Consider the following 27795-nt stretch of genomic DNA (forward strand, 5'->3'; position numbering starts at 1 on the left):
AACCCTTCCTAACTTCCACAGAGTTGATTTTAACTCCTTTTCAGGGTTTATATAAGGTTGGTTAAAAAAAAGTATTTGTCCCCCTATAGATTTATTTTGTTTTTGCCTCTTTTCTGCCATATTTGGGCATATAGCTCAGACAAACGCAGATGTGCAATATAAACTTTAACAAACAAAGGGACAGGACAAAGAGTAGTCAGACACAGCAGGGTCAAAACCTGTAAACAGGAGCATACAGGAAGACACATACTGTACCAGAGTTGAATAAACAGTCCAGAGATCAGTACACAGTAAGGGCAGCAAAACAGGACATGCAAAAAAATCCAGATATGAGTCGAGGTACACAGAAAAAAGATAATACACAGAGATCAAACAAAGTAGAAAGGAAATGTGCTTTAATGCAGGTCAGACCAAAACAGTACTCAGCAATGAAGCTGAGTTCTGGGCAGTCTTATTTACCTGGCTCACCAAGAATTAGTACTCAGGCGATCAACTTCCTGAAGGAGTCACATGATCATGAGATTCGTGAGTGGTGTGTTCTTGGTATTGTAGTCTTGTGGCTGGAAATCGCATGTAGAGCTGAGGTTGGAGTGTGGGGGAGACAGGTGCGTTTTCAGCGGCAGGCGTGACATTGTCATAATGATATTTTTCCGATTATCAATCAAACTTTAATATCAGACAAAAATATCCTGAGTAAATATAAAAAGCACTTTTTAAATAATAATTTGATTTATTAAAGAAAAAAAAACATATCCAAACCTAATTGCCACCTAAACCTAATAACTCTTGGCGGCAACAACTGCAATCAAGTTTTTTTTTTTTTTTTTAATAAATGGACAAATCAAAATGAACTAAATATAATAGTTTTATATTGGCACCATTGAAAGTTATTAAAACATTGATAACTTAGCAACCAACCAATAACCGTATCTAGTAAACAGCAGAAATTTTGGTTCCAAGTTGTCCAAATATTGAGAAAGGGAAAAAAAAAACGTGATTTTTGTGCTTATGTTGCGTTCCATTTACTTAAAGTATGGTAATATGTGACTGATTAACATCATTATTTTTAAAATAAAAATAATCTTGCACTTACACAGTGCTTAGTAAGACCAAACAGAGAAAAAAATCTAATTTGTTGCCTTAAAATTAGATCATTTCACTTGCTAAGCTTTATTTTTTTTGCAGGTAATTATATAATTGAATAGTGTTGATACTCGTTGTCTCCAACCAACACTGTAAACTAAAATCTAAAAACTAAAAACTAAATCTTAGCGAGTGAAATTACTAATTTCAAGGCAATCATTTTTTTTTATAAGAATTTGTCTTACTAAGCATTATGCAAGTGTATAATTATTTTGCTTATTTTAGGAATAATAATCTTAATCAGACTTACTTAGTTATTTTTTTTTACTTTTTTTTATGTGATTTAAACTAAAAAAAAATAGTGATTTTAGAGAGGATTTATAGATCTTGAGATTTTATTTAAATTATTTCAAGAAATTTTAAGAAAATTGCTTATCCATTGTCAGATTTTTCGTTTTTTTTAAATATAATCATATATGTTGCATTTTTTATATATTGTGTTTAGTTTTTCCCAATGCATTTTTTTGCAGTGAAAGGAGTAAAATAAATGTATGTTTATTTTTAAGTTTTATTAATTTCTGTGCAGTTGGGCAGTATATTGGTTTATATAAATAATCAACTCAAATACCTGAAATACTCTGAAATTTCATCTCTCCAGTTTTTGCTGTAATTTCTAAAACTTGATTTTAAGTGATTTAAACTCGAAATAAGCACAAAAAGTTCAAATTTAAGATAAAAAATGAGTGATTTTAGAGAGGATTTATAGATCTTGAGATTTTATTTAAATTATTTCAAGAAATTTTAAGAAAATTGCTTTTCCATTGTCAGATTTTTCGTTTTTTTTAAATATAATCATATATGTTGCATTTTTTATATATTGTGTTTAGTTTTTCCCAATGCATTTTTTGCAGTGAAAGGAGTAAAATAAATGTATGTTTATTTTTAAGTTGTATTAATTTCTGTGCAGTTGGGCAGTATATTGGTTTCAACTCAAATACCTCAAATACCTTCACCTTCAGTTTTTGATGTGATTTCTGCAGTATTTATGCTGATGTCATTTATTTTATTCATGTAGAAATGATGTCAGCTTTAGAACAGGCTATGTCAATACGCTCTGCACAGTAAACGTTCCTCTTTTTTAAAAATGTGAACATCGCGTCACTCGGCTGAGTCTACAGGCAGGTACTTTAACTCTCAATGTCATTAAAGGACGGGGAACTGGTCGGTTTGCTTTGTGAGAGTTTTAAGTTTGCCAGGAGCGACTGTGCTCGTTTATGTGACGTTCTGGACATAATGGCACAAATCCAGACCGATTATAACCTTCTTATTGCTGTTGCTGCAGGTGGAGCTGGTCTACTACGTTTTTGGCCGGAACAAGTTTGCGGGCGTCACCACGGCTAACCTGGAGCGTTTCGTGCGGCGCTTTAATGAGGTGCAGTACTGGGTGGTGACTGAGCTGTGCTTGTGTGAAGACCTGATGAAAAGAGCTCTGATGCTCAAGAAGCTCATCAAGATCGCTACTGTGTGAGTGTTACACAAACAGCACTATATATATATATATATATATATATATATATATATATTTATATATAATATTCAGAAAACATTTAAAACTGTCCTCAGAAAACAATTTTTAGAAAATAGATATATTAAAAAGTGGAAATGAGGTTTCTTTATGGCTTTCTGCATTCATTTGTCATAAAATGAAATGGATGATTGAATACAACTCTGTAGAAGTTGGGTGATGCAACAGGACAATGACCCAAAACACAGAAGCAAATCCACAACAGAATGGGAATCGCTAAATTAAAACAAACATTTAATCCAGGGGTGTCCAAACTTTTTTTGTTGGGGGCCAGAAGGAGAAATATATTTGAAGTCACGGGCCACAGACTCTGTAATAAAACAAATAATAAAATATACCATTTTAAATAATACATTTTCCTGATTATTTCATTTACACACCATTTTACTTGACTTACTATCTTTATCTATATTTGACAAACTAAGATTTTTCAAATTGATGTTTCATTTCATGATGTCTCTCAATATAAAACTCCTTAATTACGGCAACTTTTAGACTCATTGACCCATTTTTCTGCGCTAGAAATGCGCACTCTCTCCGCTTTTAGACTCTTTGGTCCGTTTTTCTGTGCTAAAACTGCGCACTCTCTCCGCTTTTAGACTCTTTGGCCCGTTTTTCTGTGCTAAAACTGCGCACTCTCTCCGCTTTTAGACTCTTTGGCCCGTTTTTCTGCGCTAAAACTGTGCACCCTCTCCGCTTTTAGACTCTTTTGCCGTTTTTCTGCGCTAAAACTGCGCACTCTCTCTGCTTTTAGACTCTTTGGCCCATTTTTCTGCGCTAAAACTGTGCACCCTCTCCGCCTTTAGACTCTTTTGCCGTTTTTCTGCACTAAAACTGCACAATCTCTCTGCTTTTAGACTCTTTGGCCCGTTTTTCTGCGCTAAAACTGCGCACCCTCTCTGCTTTTAGATTCTTTTGCCTTTTTTCTGCGCTAAAACTGCACACTCTCTCTGCTTTTAGCATCTTTGGTCCGTTTTTCTGCGCTACAACTGATCACCCTCTTCGCTTTTAGACTCTTTGGCCCGTTTTTCTGCGCTAAAACTGCGCACCCTCTCCACTTTTAGACTCTTTGGCCCGTTTTGGCCCGTTTCCTGACAGCTCACTGTGTTCTCTAGACATATTGAACTTTGTTCCTAAAAATTCCTGCAGGCAGTGGTGCTCCAACAGGCATTTATAACTAATCACTCTGCTCCCATTCGTCACTCCGCACCTTCTACTGACCAGCTTCATTCATCCTGACCCAGCCTCACCCTGACACACTTTAAACCACACAGTCAATCTTTAGACTGGGATTATTTAGAACTGGCCCACATTTGTGATGTCACTTTATTCAACGGAGTGTTTGCAATGACCTACTTCTAAAGTGATCCATGTGAGGAAAAATACTTTTGTTCTTAGAATACTGAATGAAAGAAAGAAAGGTCAATAAATGTAATCATTCACTTTTCATTTTCTTCAGCATGGACTCTTAATCACCAAAAGTATTCACTCTGGCAACCCGATGGATTATTCTAGGTTTGGTGGTTTCCAGGAGAACAGTACTTGTCGGACTGTTGTCTGTATTATGCAAGTGAAAAAGTTTGGTAGAGGGGGGATTATGATTTTGTCGTGGAGTTGTTTTTCATGTTTCGGGCTCCATCCCTTAGTTCCAGTGAAAGGAACCAAGAGATTTTGGACAATTTTATGCTCCCAACTTTGCGGGAACAGTTTAGGGACGGCCCCTTCCTGTTCCAACATGACTACCGCACACCAGTAAATTTATTATAGAAGAACTTGACTGTCCTGCACAGAGTCTGGACCTCAATCCGATAGATCACCTTTGATGGATGAATTAGAGTGGAGACTGTAAGCCAGGCCTTCTTGTCCAACATCCCCATCCCCAAATTCCTGTAAAAACACACTCCTAAACCTTGTACAAAGCCTTTCCAGAGGAGTTGAAGCTGTTATAGACGTAAAGGGTGGGCCGAAATTATATTAAAAGCTATGGATCAAGAATGAGATTTGATTAAATTTATATTCACGTAAAGACAGACAAGTGTATACTTTTGGAAATATCATGAATTTGTAACATAACTCACTTTACACAGTGAATGTACACAGAAAGCGGTGGTCCTGGATTGTAACTGTAAATGTACAAATTAATTTAAATAAATATTTCAATCAAATAATGGTCAGTAAGTTTATATGTGACTTTGGTGTTTGTAATAATCTTTTGCTGCTTTTGTTAAAAGAGGTAATGTTTTCTTTTGCAGGTTAAAGGAGCAGAAAAACCTCAACTCGTTCTTCGCTGTGATGTTCGGTCTGAGTAACAGCGCAGTGCATAGACTCTATAAGACGTGGGATGTGAGTATGTGTGACCGTAGTATCAGTATAGTAATTAACAGCTAGTACAAATAAAGAGAAATAAATACCAAAAAAAAAAAAAAAAAAAGTCGGGGAAAAATTGTCGGGGGCTCTGAGTGGTCAGCTGCTGGAGCCCTGAGAGAGCACGATTGGCCTTGCTCTCTCTGGGCAGGCAGATGGCGCTCTTTCCCCACACCACTCCAAAGGGTGATGTCCGCAGCACAAGCGTCTGTGAGCTGATGTATCTGAACCGAGTCGCTGTGCTTTTCTTCAAATCTTCTGTGATGCTACTCAGCAATTTTGAAAAAGAGGCGGAGTCTGACTTCACATGTATCAGAGGAGGCATGTGCTAGACTTCACCCTCCTGGTGTTGGGGCATCACTTGTGATAGGTGGAGTCTTAATGCATGGGTTGGTAAATGGCTGTGTAAGTTGGGGAGAAAATGGGAAAAAAAAAAACTGGGCAAAATTTCTTAGAGTGTCTCATAGAGGCATGTCTAGCAGTCAACCGTCTCTCACCAAGAGGAACACTACTCAGAAGTAGCCTCTTTGTGCTTTTTATAAGCAGTGGGGGAAGCACTTTTACACCTTCTTGTGGCAAGTCAGAGTGTATAACTTCTTGGTGCATTAATTATTTTTTTTATCAACGAGTGCATACAAATAAAGGCCACACTATGCTATCTAGATTTTAAGAAAATGAAAAAAAAACAAGACCCTAATTTACCCTTAATAAATACTTAAAATTTGTTGTTTCCCATAAAGCTTCAGATGTACAGTATCAAAGTTTGGACACCCCTTAAATTTAGTGGTTTTCATTATAAAATGTTTTAAACATTGTAGTTTAATGCTAAAGTCACCCAAACTATGAGAAAGACGTTTTGGAATTATTTAGTTAACAAAAAAGTGTTAAACAAACCAGGATATGTTTTATCTTTTGCTTAAATGACAGCATTCAGTTAACAGCTGTGCTGAACTTTAAAGTTAGTTAATTACTTGAATTTCTTTGTCTCTTAATGTGTTTGAGAGCATCAGTTGTAAAGTTGTGAAGAGGTAGAGTTACAGGTATACAGTGAATAGTGAATATTTGAGTAATGCTCTAATAATGGTTTGTTTAATGCTTTTAAGTTACTACATAATTCCTTATGTGTTCCTTCATTTTGTGTGGAGTTGAGCTGATAGTCCTGATTTTTTTTATATATATATATGTAACAGAGAATACCAAGCAAAACCAAGAGGATCTACTGTGCTTATGAAAGATTACTGGTGAGAACATATTGCACATTCATATTTCATACATTCATACATGTTCATGATCAAATATGTCTGATCAAACGATTGAAATGATTTTAATAAATGTCATTTTTCCTGTCTGCAGGATCCGTCCCGCAATCACAGAGCTTACAGACTAGCCGTGGCAAAACTCAACCCGCCGTATATCCCCTTCATGCCTCTACTGCTGAAAGGTACGACCTTCAGTCCAGCAAACTGTTTTAGAGATGTTTTTTTACATGTTTTTTATACAAATATGATGATTTAAATCATTGGGCTTTTATTATGTTCATATGTATGTATGTATCTCTCATTTCAGACATGACATTTATCCATGAAGGAAACAAGAATTACACTGATAGTTTGGTTAACTTTGAGAAAATGGTGAGTTTTTAACAAAATAAAAGAATTAAGTTTTTTTTGCAAAACAGCAAAAAATGTAATCCTATTAAATTTTGTTTAAATTGATTAATGCAGTGATTTTTTCCTTGTTTTAAATCCTGCAATTGACTGTAATAAGTGTCTTATTCCATTGAAACATATTTTTGCGCTTTTTAAGCTTTTTTTTCTTAATAAAAACTAAATCATCATTATTCCCTGAATTAAACAAGCACAGGAATTTATAAATAAGGTATTAAGTCTTATAATAATACTTTAATCATCTCAAAATGATACATATTTGATATATAGATTACTTTTATAAGAATTTCACTTGTTGAGATTTCATTTCTTGCACTGAACTCAATTTCTAAATGCTAAATACTTTTAATTAATTGTCTAATTAATTATAATTCACTGTTTCTGTTCTGAATACAATCAGCGTATGATCGCCAAGACAGTGAAGATAGTTCGAGGATGTAGGAGCCAACCCTACGGTAAGACTACTGCGCCCCCATGTGATAGCTAATATATATTACACGCTGGGTTTCTCATTTAAATCCAACTAAAAGGAAGATGACTTTTCTTTGTTAAACCTGGGTTTTTTAAAATATGAAATTACAAAAAATATTTTTTTAATAATGAAATAGAACTGAATTTAGTTTTGTATGTGAATCATTGTCCTCTTTTTATAGTGCCCTCATCTCCACAAAAAGGCCTAACAGAGCGGATGTTCCTGGAGGCTCCTGCTATACGAATATCCACATGTAAGTCCTAGATATCTACAGGGGTTGGACAATGAAACTGAACACCTGTCATTTTAGTGTGGGAGGTTTCATCATGGCTAAATTGGAGCAGCCTGGTGGCCAATCCTCATTAATTGCACATTATTGCACCAGTAAGAGCAGTAAGAGTGTGAAGGTTCAATTATCAGGGAAAGAGCACAGTTTTGTTCAAAATATTGCAATGCACACTATTACATTATGGGTGACATACCAGAGTTCAAAAGAGGACAAATTGTTGGTGCACGTCTTGCTGGAGCATCTGTGACCAAGACAGCAAGTCTTTGTGATGTATCAAGAGCCACGGTATCCAGGGTAACGTCAGCATACCACCAAGAAGGATGAACCACATCCAACAGGATTAACTGTGGACGCTGTAGGAGGAAGCTGTCTGAAAGGGATGTTCGGGTGCTAACCCGGATTGTATCCAATAAAAACATAAAACCACGGCTGATCAAATCACGGCAGAATTCAATGTGCACCTCAACTCTCCTGTTTCCACCAGAACAGATTGGCAGTTTCTCCTGAAAGGCGGAACTTTATCTTTAAACCGGCTCTGTGATTCGCGTTAAGAGATTTTCCATTCACAGCGGACAGCGGCCTGTCTCCTCACTAATAATACAGCTGAGCTGAGCGAAAAGATTCGGGGCTACTGGAAATGTATTCGGGGCTAAAGCCCCAGAAGCCCAGGCCAGGCGACGCTCCTGTGTATTATCATACATATAAACAAGAAGCTCTTACAGGAAATGCCGACTAGAAATAATTTTTCGGCATCGATTTGGCGCCCCTAGTGCCTCTAGTGCAGCGCCCCTATGCGTCGCATACGCTGCATACATACCCCCTTTTTGCGCCACTGGTAGTAGTGATTGGATCACTTCATAACTGGTCTCTACCTTATGTTGACGAAAATGTCAGATAATTTTGTCATCGTTTTTATTATTTTATGCTGTTTTTATTTAGTTTTCGTCTCGTTTTCGTCTTGAAAAAAGGGTTGTTGACGAAAACTATGACGAAAATGATTAGTTAACAAAATCAACACTGTTTGCTTCATTACAAAGCATATTCTTGTCTTTATTTCCTGTCCTTCATTCAGATTCTGACCCGTCCCTGACCTTACGCAGCGTCGCCAACATTCGCCACTACATCCAGAACCTCAAAGTCATCGACAACCAGAAGAAACTGACCCAGCTCTCCAGAGCCATCGAGCACTGAAGGATCAGGCTCAGTCCTGCCTGTCCTTTACCAGTTCAGCTCTGCTCCATATTGGAGGCGGACCCTGACCCAGTGTTATTACTCCTGACAAATCCATGATGACCCTACTGATGTAAGGTTGATGACTGGAAGATACTGACCATATTATTGCTCACTGTAGAGGTGAGGGAAACTGATCATGAATTAAGCTCTAAAGATTATTAATGCTGACCTACCAGTGTCCAGGTTTTCTTTTTTAGACAGCTATACTTGTTAGCGGTGTAACGATGCTCTCTGCTCACGATTAAATTCACGATATTTGGAACAAATTGACAATAAAACATATTTCTTAATTGTAAAAAAAAACAATGCAAAATGCACTTTGTAATAATGTTCCCTAAATAAGTAAAAAAAATACTATTTATTATTTTAATCATTTGTTTTTTTTAAGCAATCTAGAGGGAAAACATAATTGTATAAGCTAAACAGTGATGGGCAAAATGATGTGTATCCTTACTCGAAATGGGACTATATATCAATATTATTACATAGCAATATATTGTATTGATACGTGGTGTCAGATATTATATTATATATTTTTATTGAAACATAGAGGCTCTAAACTCTCCACATTACTCCACATGGTGGCGCTATAATTAAACAAAAAAGGTAAACCTGTGGTAAAGAATATTGGTAGTTAAATTCTGTGAAACTGACACCAATAAATCAGTTATAGATCAAGTATTTGCTTATTTAGTATTTTATCCTCTTCAGTAACAAAGATGTTGCGAAGTATCGTATAGAATTGTATTGTGATATTGATATTGAGTATCAGAGAATCACAGAATAACACCATATTATCAAAATCGTGGGCATCGTATCGTGATAATATCTTATCGTGAGATGCCCTGTGATTCCCAAACCTAAACTCTACTGAAGTATTTACATTTTTTGGTGACTTTTGGAATTGTATTGACTTCATTTTAAATTCAAATACTTCACTATACTACCGCTACACTTACAGAGCTAATTTTATCTCTCCAGGTTTAGTTTTAAAGGAGAACTTTGGTGTAAAATGTACTTTAGTTGTAGTAAAACATGATAAAAAGTACTTAACTTTGATGAATAGCACACCTCTGCTCTCCTACAGCACTCTGAGATCCAGTAATTTTGTGCTTTTTGCCTAGCACGCTGTACAATGGCCTTATTGGGGCATATTTTGCCCCTGCAGATAAATCGCTTTTTACACCGTTATCCAGGTTCAAAGTAGCTTCACACCTCCTTGCTAGAATCCAGAGAGCCCTGATATTAAAAATCGGGACATTAATAACTTAAAAAAAAAAAAAAAGTGCACAAGAAGCTTATTAAAAACACTGTATAAATCCTTTAATGCGAGCTTTTAGCTCCGAGCGCCGCCATTACTGTACTGATAATAACATAGACATATATATATATATATATATATATACATAGACTGACTCCGCATAGCCTGCCTCCTGCCACATATAATAATCACAACTCATGATTATTATACAATTTTTACGTAATTTACACTCGGTTTGGTTTGTTACAAACCAAAGCAGAGATGTAGTAATGATTCAGGATGCTGTCACACATTAAAAAAAACTTGCTTTGAGCTACTTTGATTCTGGTAAAACAGTGTAAAAAGCACAAAATTACTGGATCTGGATCTCAGAAAGATGTAGGCGAGTGGAGGTGTGCTATTCAACAAAGGTAAGTATTTTTTTATCATGTTTTACTACAACAAAAGTCCATTTTACAGCAGAGTTCTCTTTTAACCAGTGTTAAAGGCACGTTACTTTGAAAAAGTAATTAGTTATAGTTACTATTTACTTCTCCAAAAAAGTAACTGAGTTACTAACTGAGTTACTTCACTATAAAAGTAACTAGTTACCAGTAAAAGTAACTATTGCGTTACTTTTGTGTTAGTCGCCATCTCTCGCTATGCGCTCTAAACACCCACCCACCTATTTTTCTCTGATTGGCTGAAGATGTAATCTTACTATAACTTAGCCAATCATTGCTTAGGCAGTTATCTCATCCTCCCCTTCCCTGTGACTCACACACACAATGCACACACACACACACACTTGCGCCTTTGTCTGTATGTGCGAAATTAAAATAAAAATGTTTATTGAGTGGCTAAAGTAACATGCAGTAACGGGGTGTTGGAAATGGTAACAGCGTTATAGTTACAGTCAAAGTAATTAGTTAGATTACTCGTTACTGAAACAACGCTGTCATTCCCATCACTGCCTTTAACTCTCATAAACCAAGAAAAATCAAGACAGTTCCTTCAGTCGCAGCTCGAAAACCAGCCATCCAGTCCTCATAATCCAAAAGGAATGAGTACGATTTTTGAATTTAAGCTCTGGAGGTTTAGAAACAACAGATGCTCCAGTTGTGTCCCAATTTTGTACCTGAATTTGAGCTAGTAACTCCATTACAGACTACTCAGAACTACAGTCAAACACACCCCTTTAGGAGGCAGCAGTGAAAAATGATGGAAAGCAAACTCTGGCTGCTGGTTGGCTTAAAAAAATGATTGATATTTAAAAAAATATATAGAGTCTGAAATGATTGCTATATCCTTTATATATAGCCCTTTGCTTACGCCCACTGGCTCTCCAGGCTGCACTGGCACGATGCATCGTTACACCCCTAGTTCTCGTATGTATGTAGCTGTTTTCTGTTAATCAGACTGTTTGTACCAGTGGCATTATCTCTCTCTCTCTCATAAAGAACCTGTAAAATACTGACAGTTCACTTCATCGCCAATTTCCAAAAGAGGCCAATAAATAAACTTTTTGTACAGATTTGTAACTCATGCTGTAGATAAGCCCAGATGTTTTGTAGATCACTATAAACTTGTATCAAATGTATTTCATATCAAATTGTATAAGTTTATTTTTGCTAAATAAATTATTGAGATACTGTTTCCAGGAATGTTTATTTGACATTAAAACTACAGTATGTACTGCACCATCAATTTACATAAAATTACGTTTCAGTTTAAAGGCTCGAGAGAGACTGATCGCTTTGTCTATTAAGTTAAGCCTCCCTTCCAAACACAGGGTGCAAATATATGGAGCTTGAATTCTGACGCAAATACACATTTTTTTTTATTATTTGCATTTTTTTTTTTACATATTTCAATCAAATTTATCAGGTTTTTGATTGATTTTATGTTTTATGTTTTAAGATAAGTTTTTTTTGTACTGAACTTGAGGTGAAATTCACTTTTGAAAAAAAAAATACTTCAAAATTTTCAAAATATGAGATTTTTAAATTGCAAGCAATTCAGATTCATAAATTCACCTCTTGCAAAAATGCATATTTTTGATTTCTTAAATAAATATTGTACGTTATTTTGAAATTTATTTTTCCCCAACAACAAATTTCACCACCTTACAGGTCTAAATCACAAAAGAAATATTTTAATTAGCAAATTACGATATAAAATATTTTCAATGGATCAAAACCAACATTTTTATTCAAACCCACATTCACAAATAAAAGTGATCTGTATCTGTGTTTAATGTGAACGAATACGTCCCTGAAACGCTATCTCACATGCGCACATTGATACCTGTATAAACTCTATATCTACATCTCCTTCTTCACAAACTACAAAAAAACTCATATTAGAGAGACTAGAGACTTGTAGCATTATTAAGAAAAATGGATGTGTTTGTTAGCAGCTCATATGTGGAGGAGCATCTTTTGCTAGAGTGAAGAAACAGTAAACAGCTGGTCTGAAGTTCATGCTCAGGTCGAGGAGAAGATAAAAGCCCAGGTGGTTTGCTTTTGCTGTTTTTACAGCTACAGCTGCACAGCTGCACCAAGAGATGTGTGGATACGAGAGAAAACATGTAGCGCATGTAGTGCAGTAAAACCAAAAAGACGCATGAATTCAGATTTGCCACGTTCACACAGCCATGAAAAAAGATCTGAGCCATATTAAGCAAAAAAAAAATCAGATTTGAACTACCTGTGCACATTCAAAGTTCTCAGTGGCTCGTTTTAAATGCCAAGGCTCCGGATTTCTACCAATACAGCGTGGAGCTATTTTGAGCTTCTTATTGGTGCAGAAATAGTGATTTCTTTGCATGGGTTGTGCTGTGCCCCATACTAGCATTGTAAGCCTGTCGGGAGCATCGGCTAAAAGGCGAGTTTCAGCTTCATTTCTGTGAGTTTTTATCATCATTTTGATATCACAATGATATTATTTAAAGTGAAATTAAGTATAAGTATAAACTTATAAATTGTTATTTTGGCTATCCCATGTATTCATCTCGCTGCTAAAACAACTCCAAATAACTCCAAATAACACCACCAAGACCACATCTGTAAAAAACTGGAAGATTTATTTGAAATGCAGATTGTAAAATACCATACAAATAATTACTTTAACATCCCTCCAATTCTCCCCAATATGGGGTGATCTAATTTATACGTCAAATACGAGTTTCAGCTGACAAAATTCTCCTTCGCCAAATTATATTTACAACTTAAAAAAAAATTAAAAGAGAAAAAAAAAAGAATATTGGAGAAATAATAGAAATAAAGAAAATTAGATATAACCAGTGCTTCCTCCTGATACAACGCAACAAAAAAAAAAATCAACGGAGGTATAAATAAACGTTAAAAAAGAAAATCTAAAAAAAAAAAAAAAAAAAAAAAAAAAAAAAAAAAACAACAGACTGAGAACAAACCATTCAAATATTTGTGTCTTAAAGAGTTTCAGCTCCATATTTTTCTAAAAAAAAAACGCAAAAAATGCGTAAAAAAAGGATTGTCTTAATGCTTGCTGATTAATGTGTCGTAATTTTAGATATTAGCAATATTTCAAAATCACATCACGCACTTTTTAATCTCTTTACAATTTTAGATTTCTCCCTCATTCATGGTTCAGGGTTGCCAGGTATGTGATCTACAGTAATCAGCTGCAGTATAATAAAGCTGTGCTGTTCAGACCTGGAGATTTTTCATCGCACCACTTTTTGACAGACTTTTTATAAACGATATCAAATGGTCACATGATCACCTCTATACGACACCGTGTTTCTGATGAGCAAAACTCAAACCAGTTCATCAGGCTGTGGTCTGTATGGAAGCATGACGAGGAGTAAAGTATGAATATACACAGTGACAAAAAAAGAGCAAATAATATACAATAAACACAAAAAAAAAAAAATCAAAAATCAGAAATAACAGTATTGCACTTTACATACAGATCCTCATTCAAAACCTCTGCCTAAACTCAGTAGCTTTCCTATTGAAGAGACAGATCTAGATTGTATCTAGTTTGTTTACAGATTTATTTTTGATTGTTTGAACAGCCAGAAATGGTTTTGAAAACTGTCTATGTTCACACTGCTGGCAAATCGAGTTTGTTAGACCCCCGGACTTTCGTTACCCTGGATCTGGTGGACACACTCGCTGTTTGATACGTTGTTAGTGACGCAAAAGAGCAAAACATTTCATGTGTTTTTTTTTGTTGTTCAGATTATTCAAAATCGATCTGGGTAGAATCTACATATGCCAAAAATGCCAGATTTCATGTGGTTTTTGGCTGTTCACACTACACAAAATTAATCTGAATACAAACTAGATAGGTTTTGGCTGTTCAGACTTTTCAAAACTGATCTGCTGCCAAAAATCTGATTCCATGTGGTTTTTGGTTGCTCATCAGCATCACTGTTCACTCCAATAAGAAGCTACTGAACAAAACATCCTCTCATTCTCTTTCTCTGACATCAACACACAATACACACAATACAAACACACACACACAATACACACATAGCCACTCTCATACACTCTCATACAAATACACACATACTCATACTAATACAACATGTACAAATAAAGGTTCCAAAAAATGTTCTCTGAAGCAAAAGGGCTGTACACTATATTGTATATATTGTTTCGGCATCGTGATCATACACTGCAAAAATCACATTTCTTAGCAGTTAAATCCTCTTAAATTCAAATATGTAATAGCTTGATTAAAAAGTTACATAATCTACTAAAAGTGTCCGTTATTTCCTGAATTAAGCAAAATGATCTGCCAATACAATAAGACACTTTCATTAGATTAAATTACTTAGAAATGCTTAGAAATAATGAGTAATTCTTAGAATACTCTATAAACTAAAAATGAGACACATTAGACTATATTTAAGAGGATTTTACTTGCTAAAATAGACTTAAGACTTATTACAATGTTAATACAATGTTCTACATACAGATGCTATTATTGTATTGTTGAGAAATCTTGCAAAAATTCTGAATTGTTTTTTTTTTTTTTTTTTAAATCATATCATACAACAAAATATTGGGTGCAAATGTCTATTTTTCCAATTTTGCGCAGCTTTAATTTTAAGGAATATTAGTTTTATAAAATACAAAAGTACTGAAGGTGAATTTTCTATATTTTAGTTAAATTGGCTGACTGCTGAATAAAATATAAATATTTAATAGGGTAATTCATATTTTTGTTATATTTTAACAATGTTTTTTTGTGTGTTTTGAAGGAGATTGCTGTTATAAAAAAAAAAAAAAAAAGAAGTAAATTAAGATTTTTCAGATTTAAAGAAATTCAGATCCACAAATTCAAACTATTCAGAACTCAAAAGTCAGAAATATGAATTTAGGCCAAATGAAAAAAATCCTGTATCGAGATTTGAATTGATGTATCTAAAATTGTATGTATCTGAATGTTTAAATCTGAAATTCAACATTTATTGAAATTTCTTCTTCTTCTTTTTTTTTTTTTAACTTCACAACACAAAAAAAAACATTGCTGAAATTCGAATAAACTGTATGAATTGTGCCCTTAGCTGTTTTACAAGCTGTTCTACTGTAGAGAACTTTTCAGGAAGCTTTATTTTTTAAACAGACGGAACTACAGACACGACATGAACTCTAATGGTGTAACATTCAGTCCCTGGGTGAGACCGCTGCCCTGGACTGGGATTGTCTTCGCTGGGTTCGGCTGTAGAGCTCTCTGACTGGTGCGTAAACCAGTTCACCTCCAGACAACCCCGGTCCAACTCTATACAGTGGCTTTCCTGCACTCTGAACGCGGTTCCGGCTCAGGCTCAGGCAGGACGGGTTCCTGGCGGACGGCGGCTGGAGGGCAGGAGCGTGCTCTGTATACACCGGCAAAGCACAGCTTCGCTTCAAGGCAATTCTCAAAGGTTTCACAGGCTCGCCGTGGATCCAGTCATGTCCCGGATGACGGTTTCCCTGATCTGAGCGCTGCTTCTGATCCACCTTATATCACCTGAGACAGACACCAACATGTATCAACAGTATTTTTTTTTTTGTCTGTGTTTTTTTTTTTGTTGTTGTTTGTTTGAGATACAGAGGTGAGAAAAGCAAAAAAAAAAATAATAAAAATATATTTTTAAAATCCCAGATCCTCTGAAAAAAACCATTAGTATCATCAATCCTCCGCTCTCAGCTCTTAACCGCTAGTTTGGACGAGCAGAAGAACATAAGGAAGACACAGGACAAAGGACACAGCAGAACGTCATTGTGTGATCGTGTAAAATAAAATAAAAAGAACACGGTGATGAGGTCTCACGTCTGTGCTTATCTCACCTCTTCATCATGTAATAAAATGATTCAAATAAAATCAAATCAAAGAAAATAAAAGTGTAAAAGTCTTTCTTTGGTTGTGTGAAAAATACTGCAAAACTAAAACCGTGTAAATGTAGATAAAATAACGACCCAGTCCTGGACACGCTCCACTGCTAGCACCACAAATAATGTTAACAAACAAAGACAAAAAAAAAACTGCAAACTGTGAATATTGCATACTGCATACTACGAGGACGAGTGCAGGGAAATAAAGAAGATTCCCCCTTCAGAAGAAGTCTCCTCTTTCAGTCGAGGACATCCAGACACGCCTGTTCTCTTCCTCCTTCTCTTTGTTTTTTTGGTTAAACCCTAAACCCCAAACCTTCTGCCAGAATCTTCTTTAAAAAAAAAAAACACTGCAGTGGAGTTCCTGGCAGGGCGTCAGGCGGAGCGTAAGGCTACTCTCGGTGAACGAAATCCAAAAACCACAGCAAAAAACAAAAAGCAACAACAACAACAAAAAAAAATCAAAAAGAATTTAAAAAGACATTCATTCGGCTTTGAGTCCTCAGGGTCTTTCCGTCCAGTGCAGTGCAATGGAGATCCAGTGGTGTATCCTCCTCACTCCTCACTCTCTGCAGTCTGGTCCTCTTTACACAGCAATTCGTCTCTCTGTCTAAACGGCTTCTCACACAGTCTCTTTTTTACGTTTTTTCTTGCTGAACAGAGGCGAGTCGGTTTAGGCCTCAGATGCAGCCTGGGGTTTCAGCTGGGCTTTCTCCATGGCTGTTCCGTACGGAGTCCTCTTAAAGAAACCAAGCTAATAAAGAGAGAGAGAGAGATAGATGAAGAGAAAGAGATAAAGAGAAAGAGAGAGTGAGGTTAACTCAAAGGAAACATCTGACATTTAGTACACATTCGAATTGTCCCAAAAAGTAACACTAATGCTAATAATAATAATAATAATAATAATAATAACATAAATGCTAATAATAATAATAATAATAATAATAATAATAATAACAAATAATAATAATAATAATAATAATAATAACAAATAATAATAATAATAATAATAATAACAAATAATAATAATAATAATAATAATAACATAAATAATAATAATAATAATAATAATAATAATACATTGAATTTATATAGCACTTTTCATACATAAAAATGCAGCTTAAAGTGCTTTACATAGGAAAAAAGAGTAAGAAGTAGCACACAAGCAAGCAAGACATAAACAAAGTGAAACACTGATGAAATATAATACTCAAAAACAAATGAATAAAAATTATGATACAATAATAATCCAATCAAAACCAGACAACCATCTAATTAAAAGCTAGAAAAATAAAAATGAGATAATAATAGGGTAATAATAAAATCAGAACCAAATAATAAAAGTGATAATAAATAATAAGAATGATCTAATTAAAAGCTAGAAAAATAAATAGATAAGATAATAATAGGGTAATAATAAAATCTGAACCAAATTATAAAAGTGATAATAAATAATAAGAATGATCTAATTAAAAGCTAGAAAAATAATAATGAGATAATAATAGGGTAATAATAAAATCTGAACCAAATAATAAAAGTGATAATAAATAATAAGAATAATCTAATTAAAAGCTAGAAAAATAAGAATAAGGTCTAATTAAAAGCTAATATAAAAATGTTTATTTTTTTATATTTTACTTGAGCACTTTAGGTCATTAGTGAAAATTAAAATTAAAAAGGCTTTTTGCAATTTGATTTCCATTACCACACAGGTATTTCACAGTCACATCTAAAATGAATTTAAAATGCTAGTTGTAAAAAGAAAAATAAGCTTCACTTTGGCCTTTCCTTTTCTTAACCCTTGTGTGGTGTTCATATTTTTGTTACTCGTTTACTTTGTTATTTGTATTTAATTCAGCAAAATTAAGCAATTCTACATTAAAATGCTTTACACATGCTCGCTTCACCTAAACTGCAAGCAATATAAACAGCTTACATGGTTAATATTTACCCTTTACCTTTCTTATGTTACATTTCTTTCAAAAAGTGCTACTCTTTTTTTTATTGTTTTTTTAATAAAATGTAAAAGAAAATGAATTAAACTCAAGATATGAGTAGAAAATTTGTTTAGTTTCAAATTTACAAATGAAGCAATGTTTATTAGCCCTTGGCCAAACATACTGTATGTAATATAAATGTTATTTTGGTTGGGGGGGGCTGGGGTTGATGGGTGTACAGTGTGTGTTTATCGAAAATGTGTTTTGATATATGTTTTTCATAAAAAATGAGCCAATGCCAATGAGTTTGAGTTAGAAAAAATATGTTTTTAGTATCATTTGATAAAAACAAATGATAACGGGTCCCACAGACCTGAACACCACACAAGGGTTAACTAACTGCATGATCAAAATCACGAATCAAAAATGAATGATAATGTTTTTTTAATGGGCTGCATGTCTTACAGAATTAAAATAAAAACACAAAATATATAAATCAATAGCAAAGTGACAGTTTGTGATTGAGTGTTTGGCATGGACGGCACTTTAACTGTATATATATATATATAAAAAATAAAAAAAAACGGCAAAGGAAAATTAGTGCTATCTGCTGGTGATTTACCTTTTATTTCCTACTTTTCTTTTTCATTTTCAACTTCACCAGCATGCAAATACATGTAATTTTTTATTTATTTTAGTGTTTTCATTTCAGTTTTATTTTTGGCAAGATTTATCTCACATATCCTTCATCATGCTGCACTTACCTTATATAGAACATAGATCAGCAGGGCCAGCAGCAGAAGTCCAGCCAGTATAGCCAGTATGATGATCCACAGGGGAACATCGTACGGACTGTCCGGCTTATTCCACACCACAGGAGTGACCACCTGAAGAGACAGAGATCAGCACCAGAAGATTCAATCAAACATCAATCAATCATTCAAACCACACAATATGAGAGAATTAGAATTTCAGTAAACAATATGTCAGATTTTATTTGTTTTTTTTTACCTTTTTAGAACCACTCGGATTCTCTTTGGGTAAAATGGCGTACGGCATCTTTTCCACCTTAAAACTGGCCAAGCACTCCAGAATAAAGTTCTTATATGTCTTCTGCAGAGAAATAAAAAATAAAAAAACATCAGAAAATGTTAGAAGTCGTCTCTCGGCTGGACCTTCATTTCTTTAGTTGAGTAGTTTTTTTTTTTTTGCCATAATATAGATTAGAAGCTCTTTACAACACAACTGATGCTCTCACACACATTAAGAGGCAAGAAATGTGAGAAATGAATTCTTGATGAGTTCAGCACAGCTGTTAACTGAAAGTCTGAATTCCAGGTGACTCTACCTCATAAAATTGAATGAGACAATCCAGCCAAGACGTGCAAAACCGTCTAATCTACTTTGAAGAATCTAAAATATAAAACATATTCTGGTTTCTGTGTTTTCTAAATCCATCCAAACTATAAAAGAATGTGTCCAAACTTTATATATATTTTGATTTTACCATGGAATATAATCAAAAGGATGATCACAAGCGATCAAACCAAGCTGAATTGCTTGATTTTTTTTGCACCAGGAGTAAAGGCATAAAGTTATCCAAAAGCAGTGTGTAAGACTGGTGGAGGAGAACATGATGCCAAGATGCATGAAAAAAAAAAACGGTGATTAAAAACCACCAGGGTTATTCCACCAAATATTGATTTCTGAACTCTTAAAACTGTATGAATATCCTCCTGAGACCTGGACATTTGCCTGACATTTTTAATTTCTCACAGCTATTTGGGATTACTACGACCTAAGAAGTATAAAAAATAATCTTTGTCTTTGTAAAGGAAGTCATATGGGGACAGTAGTTTATTTTAACATTTAAAAAAAAATCATCCTTGCCATTTGGGATCAGAAGGACACAATTAGTGCCAAAGAGAGAGAAAATAAACTAGTTTCAAACATAGAAATGGAGGATCATTTTTACTTGGCCCTATTTTGTCTAGAATGGCTGTAAAAACCTTTGACCGGGCTTCCCGCCTTCTGTTTGCAAACAATTGAGCGTCATGTTGTCATGTTGTGACCACTAGATGGTACGGGCAGTGTCTCTGTATGAGGCCAAAGGGTCAATGTTTTAAAAAATTAAGAAGTATCATGGTTCAGAGAAGCAGAAATGTAATGTCCTCATATGAGGACACTGGGTCTCAAGAGGATATGAACTTGTTTTTTTTTGCATTATTTAAGGTCTGAAAGCTCTGCATCTTTTTTGTTATTTCAGCCATTTCTCATTTTCTGCAAATATAAATTCTCTAAATGGCAATATTTTTTTTTCCAGAGCTGTATCCAGTACACATACTGCAAAAAAAAAATGGAAATTCCATTAACAGCCACAAGGTGGTGCTGCTGCCTAATTAATGCAGTCCGTCTGCCCCGGTCTCAGTTCTCACTAAATCCCTGGACATTCCAATCCTATGAGAAGTGAAGGTTGCCAGCTAATGAATTTTCAATGCACTCATACATCCACTTTACACACTGGCTCGAGCTGCACAGAGCATGTAAGAGCTTTCTCAAAAGAGCTCCTGTTAGGAGATACTGTCTGGCCTACTCTCATACACACACACACACACACACACGGATACACACACACACTACTACTGCTGCTGATCAGCAACAGACACACTCCATACAGCAATGCCCAACCAAAAACCAAATCTCAACCCTGTACCATCATCAACTCAATAACTAATACAGATTAATACAATTAATTTTTTGAGTGAATGACACCACTGACATAAATCTCATTTAAAGCAGCACTAGGCAGGATTTCCTTGATCTTTAATCTTTTTAATATTTTTAAAGAATTCAAATTACAACTTGAAACTCACTGCAGCGCTGCATTGAGGTGTAATAGGAGGAATAGCGGTGCTCTCGTGTCTGTAAGTTTTCCAAAGCGGCCATGTCCAATGCTCGCGAGAACTGCGACCTGCTTTCCGACCTTTAGTTCTAACAGTTCTACAGGGACTACTGGTTCATTCTTAAAAAAAACTAACATACAGACACTCTGGCAGAAGCTGGAATAGGACCGAATATGTCTGTGAAAGCCAGAAAACAAGAAAACGAGAAAGAGAAATTAACATTTATTACACTCTACAACTGTAGGGGGGAGCCCACGAGCACAAAATCTCAATCCTACCTAGTGGAGCTTTAATGGAGCCAAATTAATATTGGTTCTCCAATTTATTTATTTACACTCAAACACCCATAACTGAAGCTTAATCTTGAAGACTATGAAAAATGGTGTTTAATCACAAGCACATTAATAAAAATAGCAAAAAGAATATAACCAGTTTTTACAACAAAAAAAAGGGAGAAATGGTTGATGTATATGGTTTTCCATTGGAAGAGCTCACTTGTGGAGTGACCCAGTCTCTGAAGTGCCAGTAAGAGAAACTGTAGGGCTCAATATTAACTCTGACAGTCAGTCAGTGCAATCATGAGGCTGATTCTGAGTGGTCAGTCGTTTGGAAAAACCTTTCATTTGAGGATTTGGAGACTGAAATATGGCTCTGTGGCAGACAGATGGCTTTAGCATAGACTGAGGACTTCTATGGCACAGTACAGTGTGATATGAAATGGTATCATATGGTATTATATGGTACAGTATGGTGTGATATATGGTACAGTATAGTATGGTAAAGTATAGTATGATATATGGTACAGTATATCACAGTATGGTACAGTATAGTGTGATATGGTATAGTATAGAATGGTGTAATATGGTACAGTACAGTGTGTTATGTTACATTATAGTATATTATGCAGTGATATGATCTGGTACAGTATAGCATGGTATAATATGGTACAGTATGGTGTGTAATGGTACAGTATAGTATAGTATGGTACAGTACTGTGTGATATATGGAACAGTATAGTATAGTATGCTGTGATATGATATATGATAGTGTAGTATGAAAATAATATGGTAGAGTACAGTGTATGATGGTACAGTATAGTGTGATATGGTATAGTGTAGTATGGTGTAATATGGTATAGTACGGTGTGTAGTGGCACAGCATAGCACAGCATAGTACAGTATATATATGATATATGGTACAGTATGGTACAGTATAGTGTTAAGTGTATGGTGTAGTATGGTATAATATGGTACAGTACAGTGTGTTATGGTATAGTATAGTACAGTATAGTGTGATATAGTATGGTGTAATATGGTATAGTACAGTGTGTAATGGTACAGTATAGCACAGTATGGTACGATACATAGAGTATGGTGTGATATGGTACCATGTTTCCAAATGGTACAGTATGGTGCGATATGTACAGTATGGTGTGATATGGTACAGTACAGTACAGCACAGTATGGTACGATACATAGAGTATGGTGTGATATGGTACCATGTTTCCAAATGGTACAGTATGGTGCGATATGTACAGTATGGTGTGATATGGTACAGTACAGTACAGCACAGTATGGTATGATACATAGAGTATGGTGCGATATGGTATCATGTTTCCGTATGGTACAGTATGGTACGATACGTAGAGTATGGTGTGATATGGTACAGTACAGTACAGCACAGTATGGTACCATACATAGAGTATGGTGCGATATGGTATCATGTTTCCGTATGGTACAGTATGGTACGATACATAGAGTATGGTGTGATATGGTACCATGTTTCCAAATGGTACAGTATGGTGCGATATGTACAGTATGGTGTGATATGGTACAGTACAGTACAGCACAGTATGGTACGATACATAGAGTATGGTGCGATATGGTATCATGTTTCCGTATGGTACAGTATGGTACGATACGTAGAGTATGGTGTGATATGGTACAGTACAGTACAGCACAGTATGGTACCATACATAGAGTATGGTGCGATATGGTATCATGTTTCCGTATGGTACAGTATGGTACGATACGTAGAGTATGGTGTGATATGGTACAGTACAGTACAGCACAGTATGGCACCATACATAGAGTATGGTGCGATATGGTATCATGTTTCCGTATGGTACAGTATGGTACGATACGTAGAGTACGGTGTGATATGGTACCATGTTTCCGTATAGTACAGTATGGTACGATATGTAGAGTATGGTGTGATAGTATGGTACGATATGGTGTGATATGGTACAGTACAACAGCAGAAACTGTTCTGACGTTTTTTTGGGGCAACTTACCGCAATGAAGGTTTCAGCCCAAAGGCGTGAGCGCACTTGCAGGATGGCGCTGGTCCCTCTTTCCAGCAGACCCACGTTGCACTGCAGCGTCCAGCACTCGACATTAGAGCAGGACTAACACATACACAGCACAGAGAGAAAGAGAGGGGTGGAGACGGAGGGTTAGAGAAAATCAGGGCATGATTCAGAGAGCACTAATGGTAAAGATGAATGGCGCTTTGCTTTTTCTTCCCTTTTTTTTCCTTTCTCTGCCGCTCTGAAGACTGCAGTCCTTTCATTTCCATAATTATTCTTATTTTCAAGCAACCGAGACCATAAAATCTGCGCTCGTTACATCGGGGTAAAGCAGGGTTATGAGCAAAAGATTATTCCTGGCACGCGCGATTAACAGTACCGCAACTGCAGCGGCGTCTCAAGTTTTCCCATCAAACCGAGCTCATTAAAAGCCATTAATTAAAAGGGAAAGTGTAAATATGTCAAGGAGGAGTCAGCTGGTGGGAAGGAGACGCAACCATGAGACTGATGATAGCGTTACAGGCCAAGAGCGGTGACAAAAGGCCCAATGTTAAGCTCCCAGCACGAGGACTGTTTCAAATTAGTACTAGTCACAGGACTATAAAACGCTGCCTACAGTCGCTGCTAGTCAAATTACGGACCCACCGCTGAACTCCCACCCCCCCCCCAGCTGCCCGGCTGCTACACGTCTGCTCAATCTCCCACTGTTAATTAACTCTAAATTAGATATATATCCTATATATACACATATAAATAATTCATTCAGACGCTCCTGATGATTAGACAACCATGTCCTGGTAGATTAGAGGGAGAAATTAGATGATCTGTGTTGATTTTAAGGGAAATTGCACAAATTGGTGCATTGTATAAGTGATGTGCTGATTCTGAAAAGTAAGTTAAGCATTTAAAGGAAAAAATGCAAAAACAATGCAAAAAAAAAAAAAAAAAAAAAAAGGACCATTCTTTAAGACTTTTTTGTGGACGATATATTGTCCCAGAAATTATTGCGATACATGATATTTTTTATAATATTAAGACTATTAAATGCCACTGAAACAAATGATAACAGAATAGCATAAAAACGCAATTATACATATTTTAAAGACAGCAAAAATTGAATGAATCATTTATTATAATTACTTAGGGAATTATATACTTTTTTCTTCGCCTACTTTAGTCCACACTGTGTGTATGGAGTCTCAGTTATTGAAGCATGACCGGCTAAAATACTGTTCAATGTTATATATGTGAGCAAACATAGAAATAAACACAATACACGAGATCACGATTATTACAAATTATTGAGGTCATGTTCATTTATTGTACAATAAATCGATATTGCAATTATTGTGACAGGCCTACTTTAGAGTAATGTGATGTAATTTCTCAAAGGATATTGTAAAATCACATGGAATATTCACAGTATCATAAATCATTACCTGCAGCACTACCAGTACAGCCTGGCCTATATTTAGGAGTGTGTTTATGGGAATTAAAATAACTTTTAGTGTCTTGTGCATTGACCTAATTGTAGAAGTAAGATACGTAATTAAAAATATTAATAAAAATTACTAAGAACACTGAAAAAATAGCATTTGTTACCAGTCCCCACTCTCTAACTATAAACGTTACCATGAAATATAATTATTAAAATGCTTGTAATCTGTAAATCTTTACATTTTTTTCACAATACATCCATAATATTTAAGTTAAAACACACATTTTAGTTGTATTCTTGGGTTTTACTCAGTCCTGTTATTGTAACACATCACCCCATTTAAACAATATCTGGAACATTCTACAAGTCACATCTACAACAGGAAGTGACATCAGCAGTTTTTTCTGAAGACCACAGGAAGACCAAAATTAAGTTCCCTCATTTGTTTTTTTCTGTATATTTGATCTTATTGTAACTATAACCGAGAAGGTCATCAACATTAACACTCACTCATGTTACTTAAATTAATTCTTAGGTCTTATTTGTTTATTTTTAAAATACACATTTTTCTCAGTGTCCTCATGCTATTAGCATAGCCGCCATTTAGCCATTTTTTATGTTTTTGCTAATTCTATGCTAAAAACTCCTAGAAATTCTTGTTGATTTTATTCTTGCTACTCAAAACATAAAAAGAAAGTAAGTGAATGGGTACCAGTAACAGGAGTGAGTTCCAGTAACAGGACTGAGTGCCAGTAATAGGTGTGTTTTAGACTCTTTGGCCCGTTTTTCTGCGCTAGAAATGCGCACTCTCTCCACTTTTAGACTCTTTGCCCCGTTTTTTCAGCTAGAAAAGCACACCCTCTCCGCTTTTAGACTCTCTGGCCCGTTTTTCTGCGCATTTCTCTCCGCTTTTATACTCTTTGGCCCGTTTTTCTGCGCTAGAAATGCGCACTCTCTCCGCTTTTAGACTCTTTGGCCCGTTTCTGACACCTAGCGTTCAAACTTTGAATCTCACATTATAAAAACCTGCTTAACAGCGGGCCAACTTTCATTCTAGTTCTAAAATACCTCCGTAGTTTGGACACCCCTGCTTTAAATAGTTAAATACATTTGTTATTAGATTCAGAGTTGAAAAAGGATTAAAAAAATTAGTTTAATCTGTAAATAGGCAATTGTAAAGTACTGACATTATCTAGGATCAAAGCTCATCACAGCCAAACCAGGGTCTGTATCTACAGCTGACCTCTGAGCTGGTTTATACGGCTTGGCTTAACCCCCACATCACATCCCCACCAGAAACACTAGAAGCAGGTTGCAGAAAAGCCCTGCGTGTCGTAAACTGCAGGATGATAAACGAGGGCAACTGAGCATGACGACCTGCAGAACAAAAGCCTCCATTCATCCGCTCAGGTACAGGGGGATGACCAGCGCTAGCAGCAGTTAGCGGTGACAACAGAGCCGCTGTGTGAGAGGTGCTGGGTGTGGTGGGTAATGACACAGCGAGGGAAAAGGTAGAGCGAGGACACCCTGGAGGGATAATCACGGCTGAAATTAATAAGCTAACTGATGTATCTCACAGACGTACACAGAGCCATCAGAGCCCCTTTCAAGCGGGCCGGTCAACCGGAGCAGATCTCTGACCCACAGGACCCGATTCAGTCCATTACATGACTTAATGGCCAGGTCTTATGGGTTCACTCCGGGGTAGCAGGTCTCGAGAACACTGAGCCTGAACAGATAGCAATACATTAGCAGAGCCTTGCATATACTATATGGACAAAAGTATTAGGACACCGGATCATTCACTGTTTTTCTTTCAAAAGCAAGAGAATTATAAAATAGTTCATCCTGCTTTTGCCGGAGTCTCAACTGTCTGGAGAAGGTTTTCTATCAGATTCTGGTGAGGATATTGGATGAATTTCCATCACTCCAAAGAATACAGTTCCATGGTTTATACCCCAGTAACCAATGCTTGCCATTAATAGGCATGGTGCCAATAGGTTTATGTGTATCTGCTATTCCTATTCTATTGGCAGTACTCCTCTACAAGGTCTATACTCTCCTATACACCCCACCATACTCCCTACTGCCTACCTTACTCTACTTCACTAGAGTAAGGTACCCTACTCTACATCCCACCGTACTCTACTCTATCCCCTACTATACACCTACTCTATTCTACCTCTCACTCTACTTTACTCCCTACTCCACTATACACCTTACTATACTCAACTCCCTACTCTAACTCCACACCAGTTTCTGTTCCACTCTATTTTACTCCTTACTCTACTCCCTACTATACTAACTAACCTTTTCCTTACTCTATTATACTGCCTCAATTCTAGTGTACTCAACTTATCTCCTTACTGTACTCCACATCACTATTCTACTATACTCCTTACTTTGCTCCCTACTCTGTTCTACTATACTCCTTACTCTATTCTTCAATCGTACTTACTTTACTCTACTATACTATACCTCCTAACATACTCCCTCCTCTACTATACTTCCTAACATACTCCCTACTCTATTCTACTCCCTACCCTACTCCATGCCACGCTCGTTTATTCCACACCAGCCCTTTTCCACTCAACTATACTTCTTACTATACTCCCTACTATACTAACTAACCTTTCCTTACTCTATTATACTGCCTCAATTCTAGTGTACTCAACTCATCTCCTTACTGTACTCCAGGTCACTATTCTACTATACCCCTTACTCTGCTCCCTACTCTGTTCTACTATACTCCATACTCTACCATACGTCTTACTCTACTCCCTACTATATTCTACTATACTCCTTACTCTATTCTACAATAGTCCTTACTTTACTCCCTACTCTACTATACTATACCTCCTAACATACTCCCTACTCTATTCTACTCCCTACCCTACTCCAT

General features: G+C 35.9%; 2 protein-coding genes across 9 annotated transcripts in view; one reads left to right on the forward strand and one right to left on the reverse strand.

Moving 5' to 3' along the window:
* Positions 1–11589, forward strand: part of rapgef3 (Rap guanine nucleotide exchange factor (GEF) 3) — a 90272-nt gene extending 78683 nt beyond the window's left edge. For all 6 annotated transcript variants that reach the window (XM_022677261.2, XM_022677262.2, XM_022677264.2 and 3 more), the window contains 8 exons: positions 2426–2607; positions 4921–5011; positions 6223–6273; positions 6386–6473; positions 6599–6663; positions 7100–7154; positions 7353–7424; positions 8533–11589. In XM_022677261.2, coding sequence (XP_022532982.2) covers positions 2426–2607; positions 4921–5011; positions 6223–6273; positions 6386–6473; positions 6599–6663; positions 7100–7154; positions 7353–7424; positions 8533–8651 — 723 coding nt within the window. In that variant the 3' untranslated portion in view covers positions 8652–11589. The remainder of the gene's footprint in view (positions 1–2425; positions 2608–4920; positions 5012–6222; positions 6274–6385; positions 6474–6598; positions 6664–7099; positions 7155–7352; positions 7425–8532) is intronic.
* A 3358-nt stretch (positions 11590–14947) lies between these two features.
* The window catches only part of itga5 (integrin, alpha 5 (fibronectin receptor, alpha polypeptide)), a 100272-nt gene continuing 87424 nt past the window's right edge, over positions 14948–27795 (reverse strand). The window contains exons 27-30 of one of the 3 annotated variants that reach the window (XM_022677267.2): positions 23441–23554; positions 19256–19357; positions 19009–19131; positions 14948–17061 (exon numbers count right to left, since the gene is read on the reverse strand). In XM_022677267.2, coding sequence (XP_022532988.2) covers positions 16981–17061; positions 19009–19131; positions 19256–19357; positions 23441–23554 — 420 coding nt within the window. In that variant the 3' untranslated portion in view covers positions 14948–16980. Of the gene's footprint in view, positions 17062–19008; positions 19132–19255; positions 19358–23440; positions 23555–25036; positions 27750–27795 lie in introns of those variants that run through there. The other 2 variants (XR_007441601.1, XR_007441602.1) reach the window with 2 other exon arrangements.

This window comes from Astyanax mexicanus, chromosome 13, assembly GCF_023375975.1.
Source record: "Astyanax mexicanus isolate ESR-SI-001 chromosome 13, AstMex3_surface, whole genome shotgun sequence".
Classification (NCBI taxonomy): Eukaryota; Metazoa; Chordata; class Actinopteri; order Characiformes; family Acestrorhamphidae; genus Astyanax; species Astyanax mexicanus.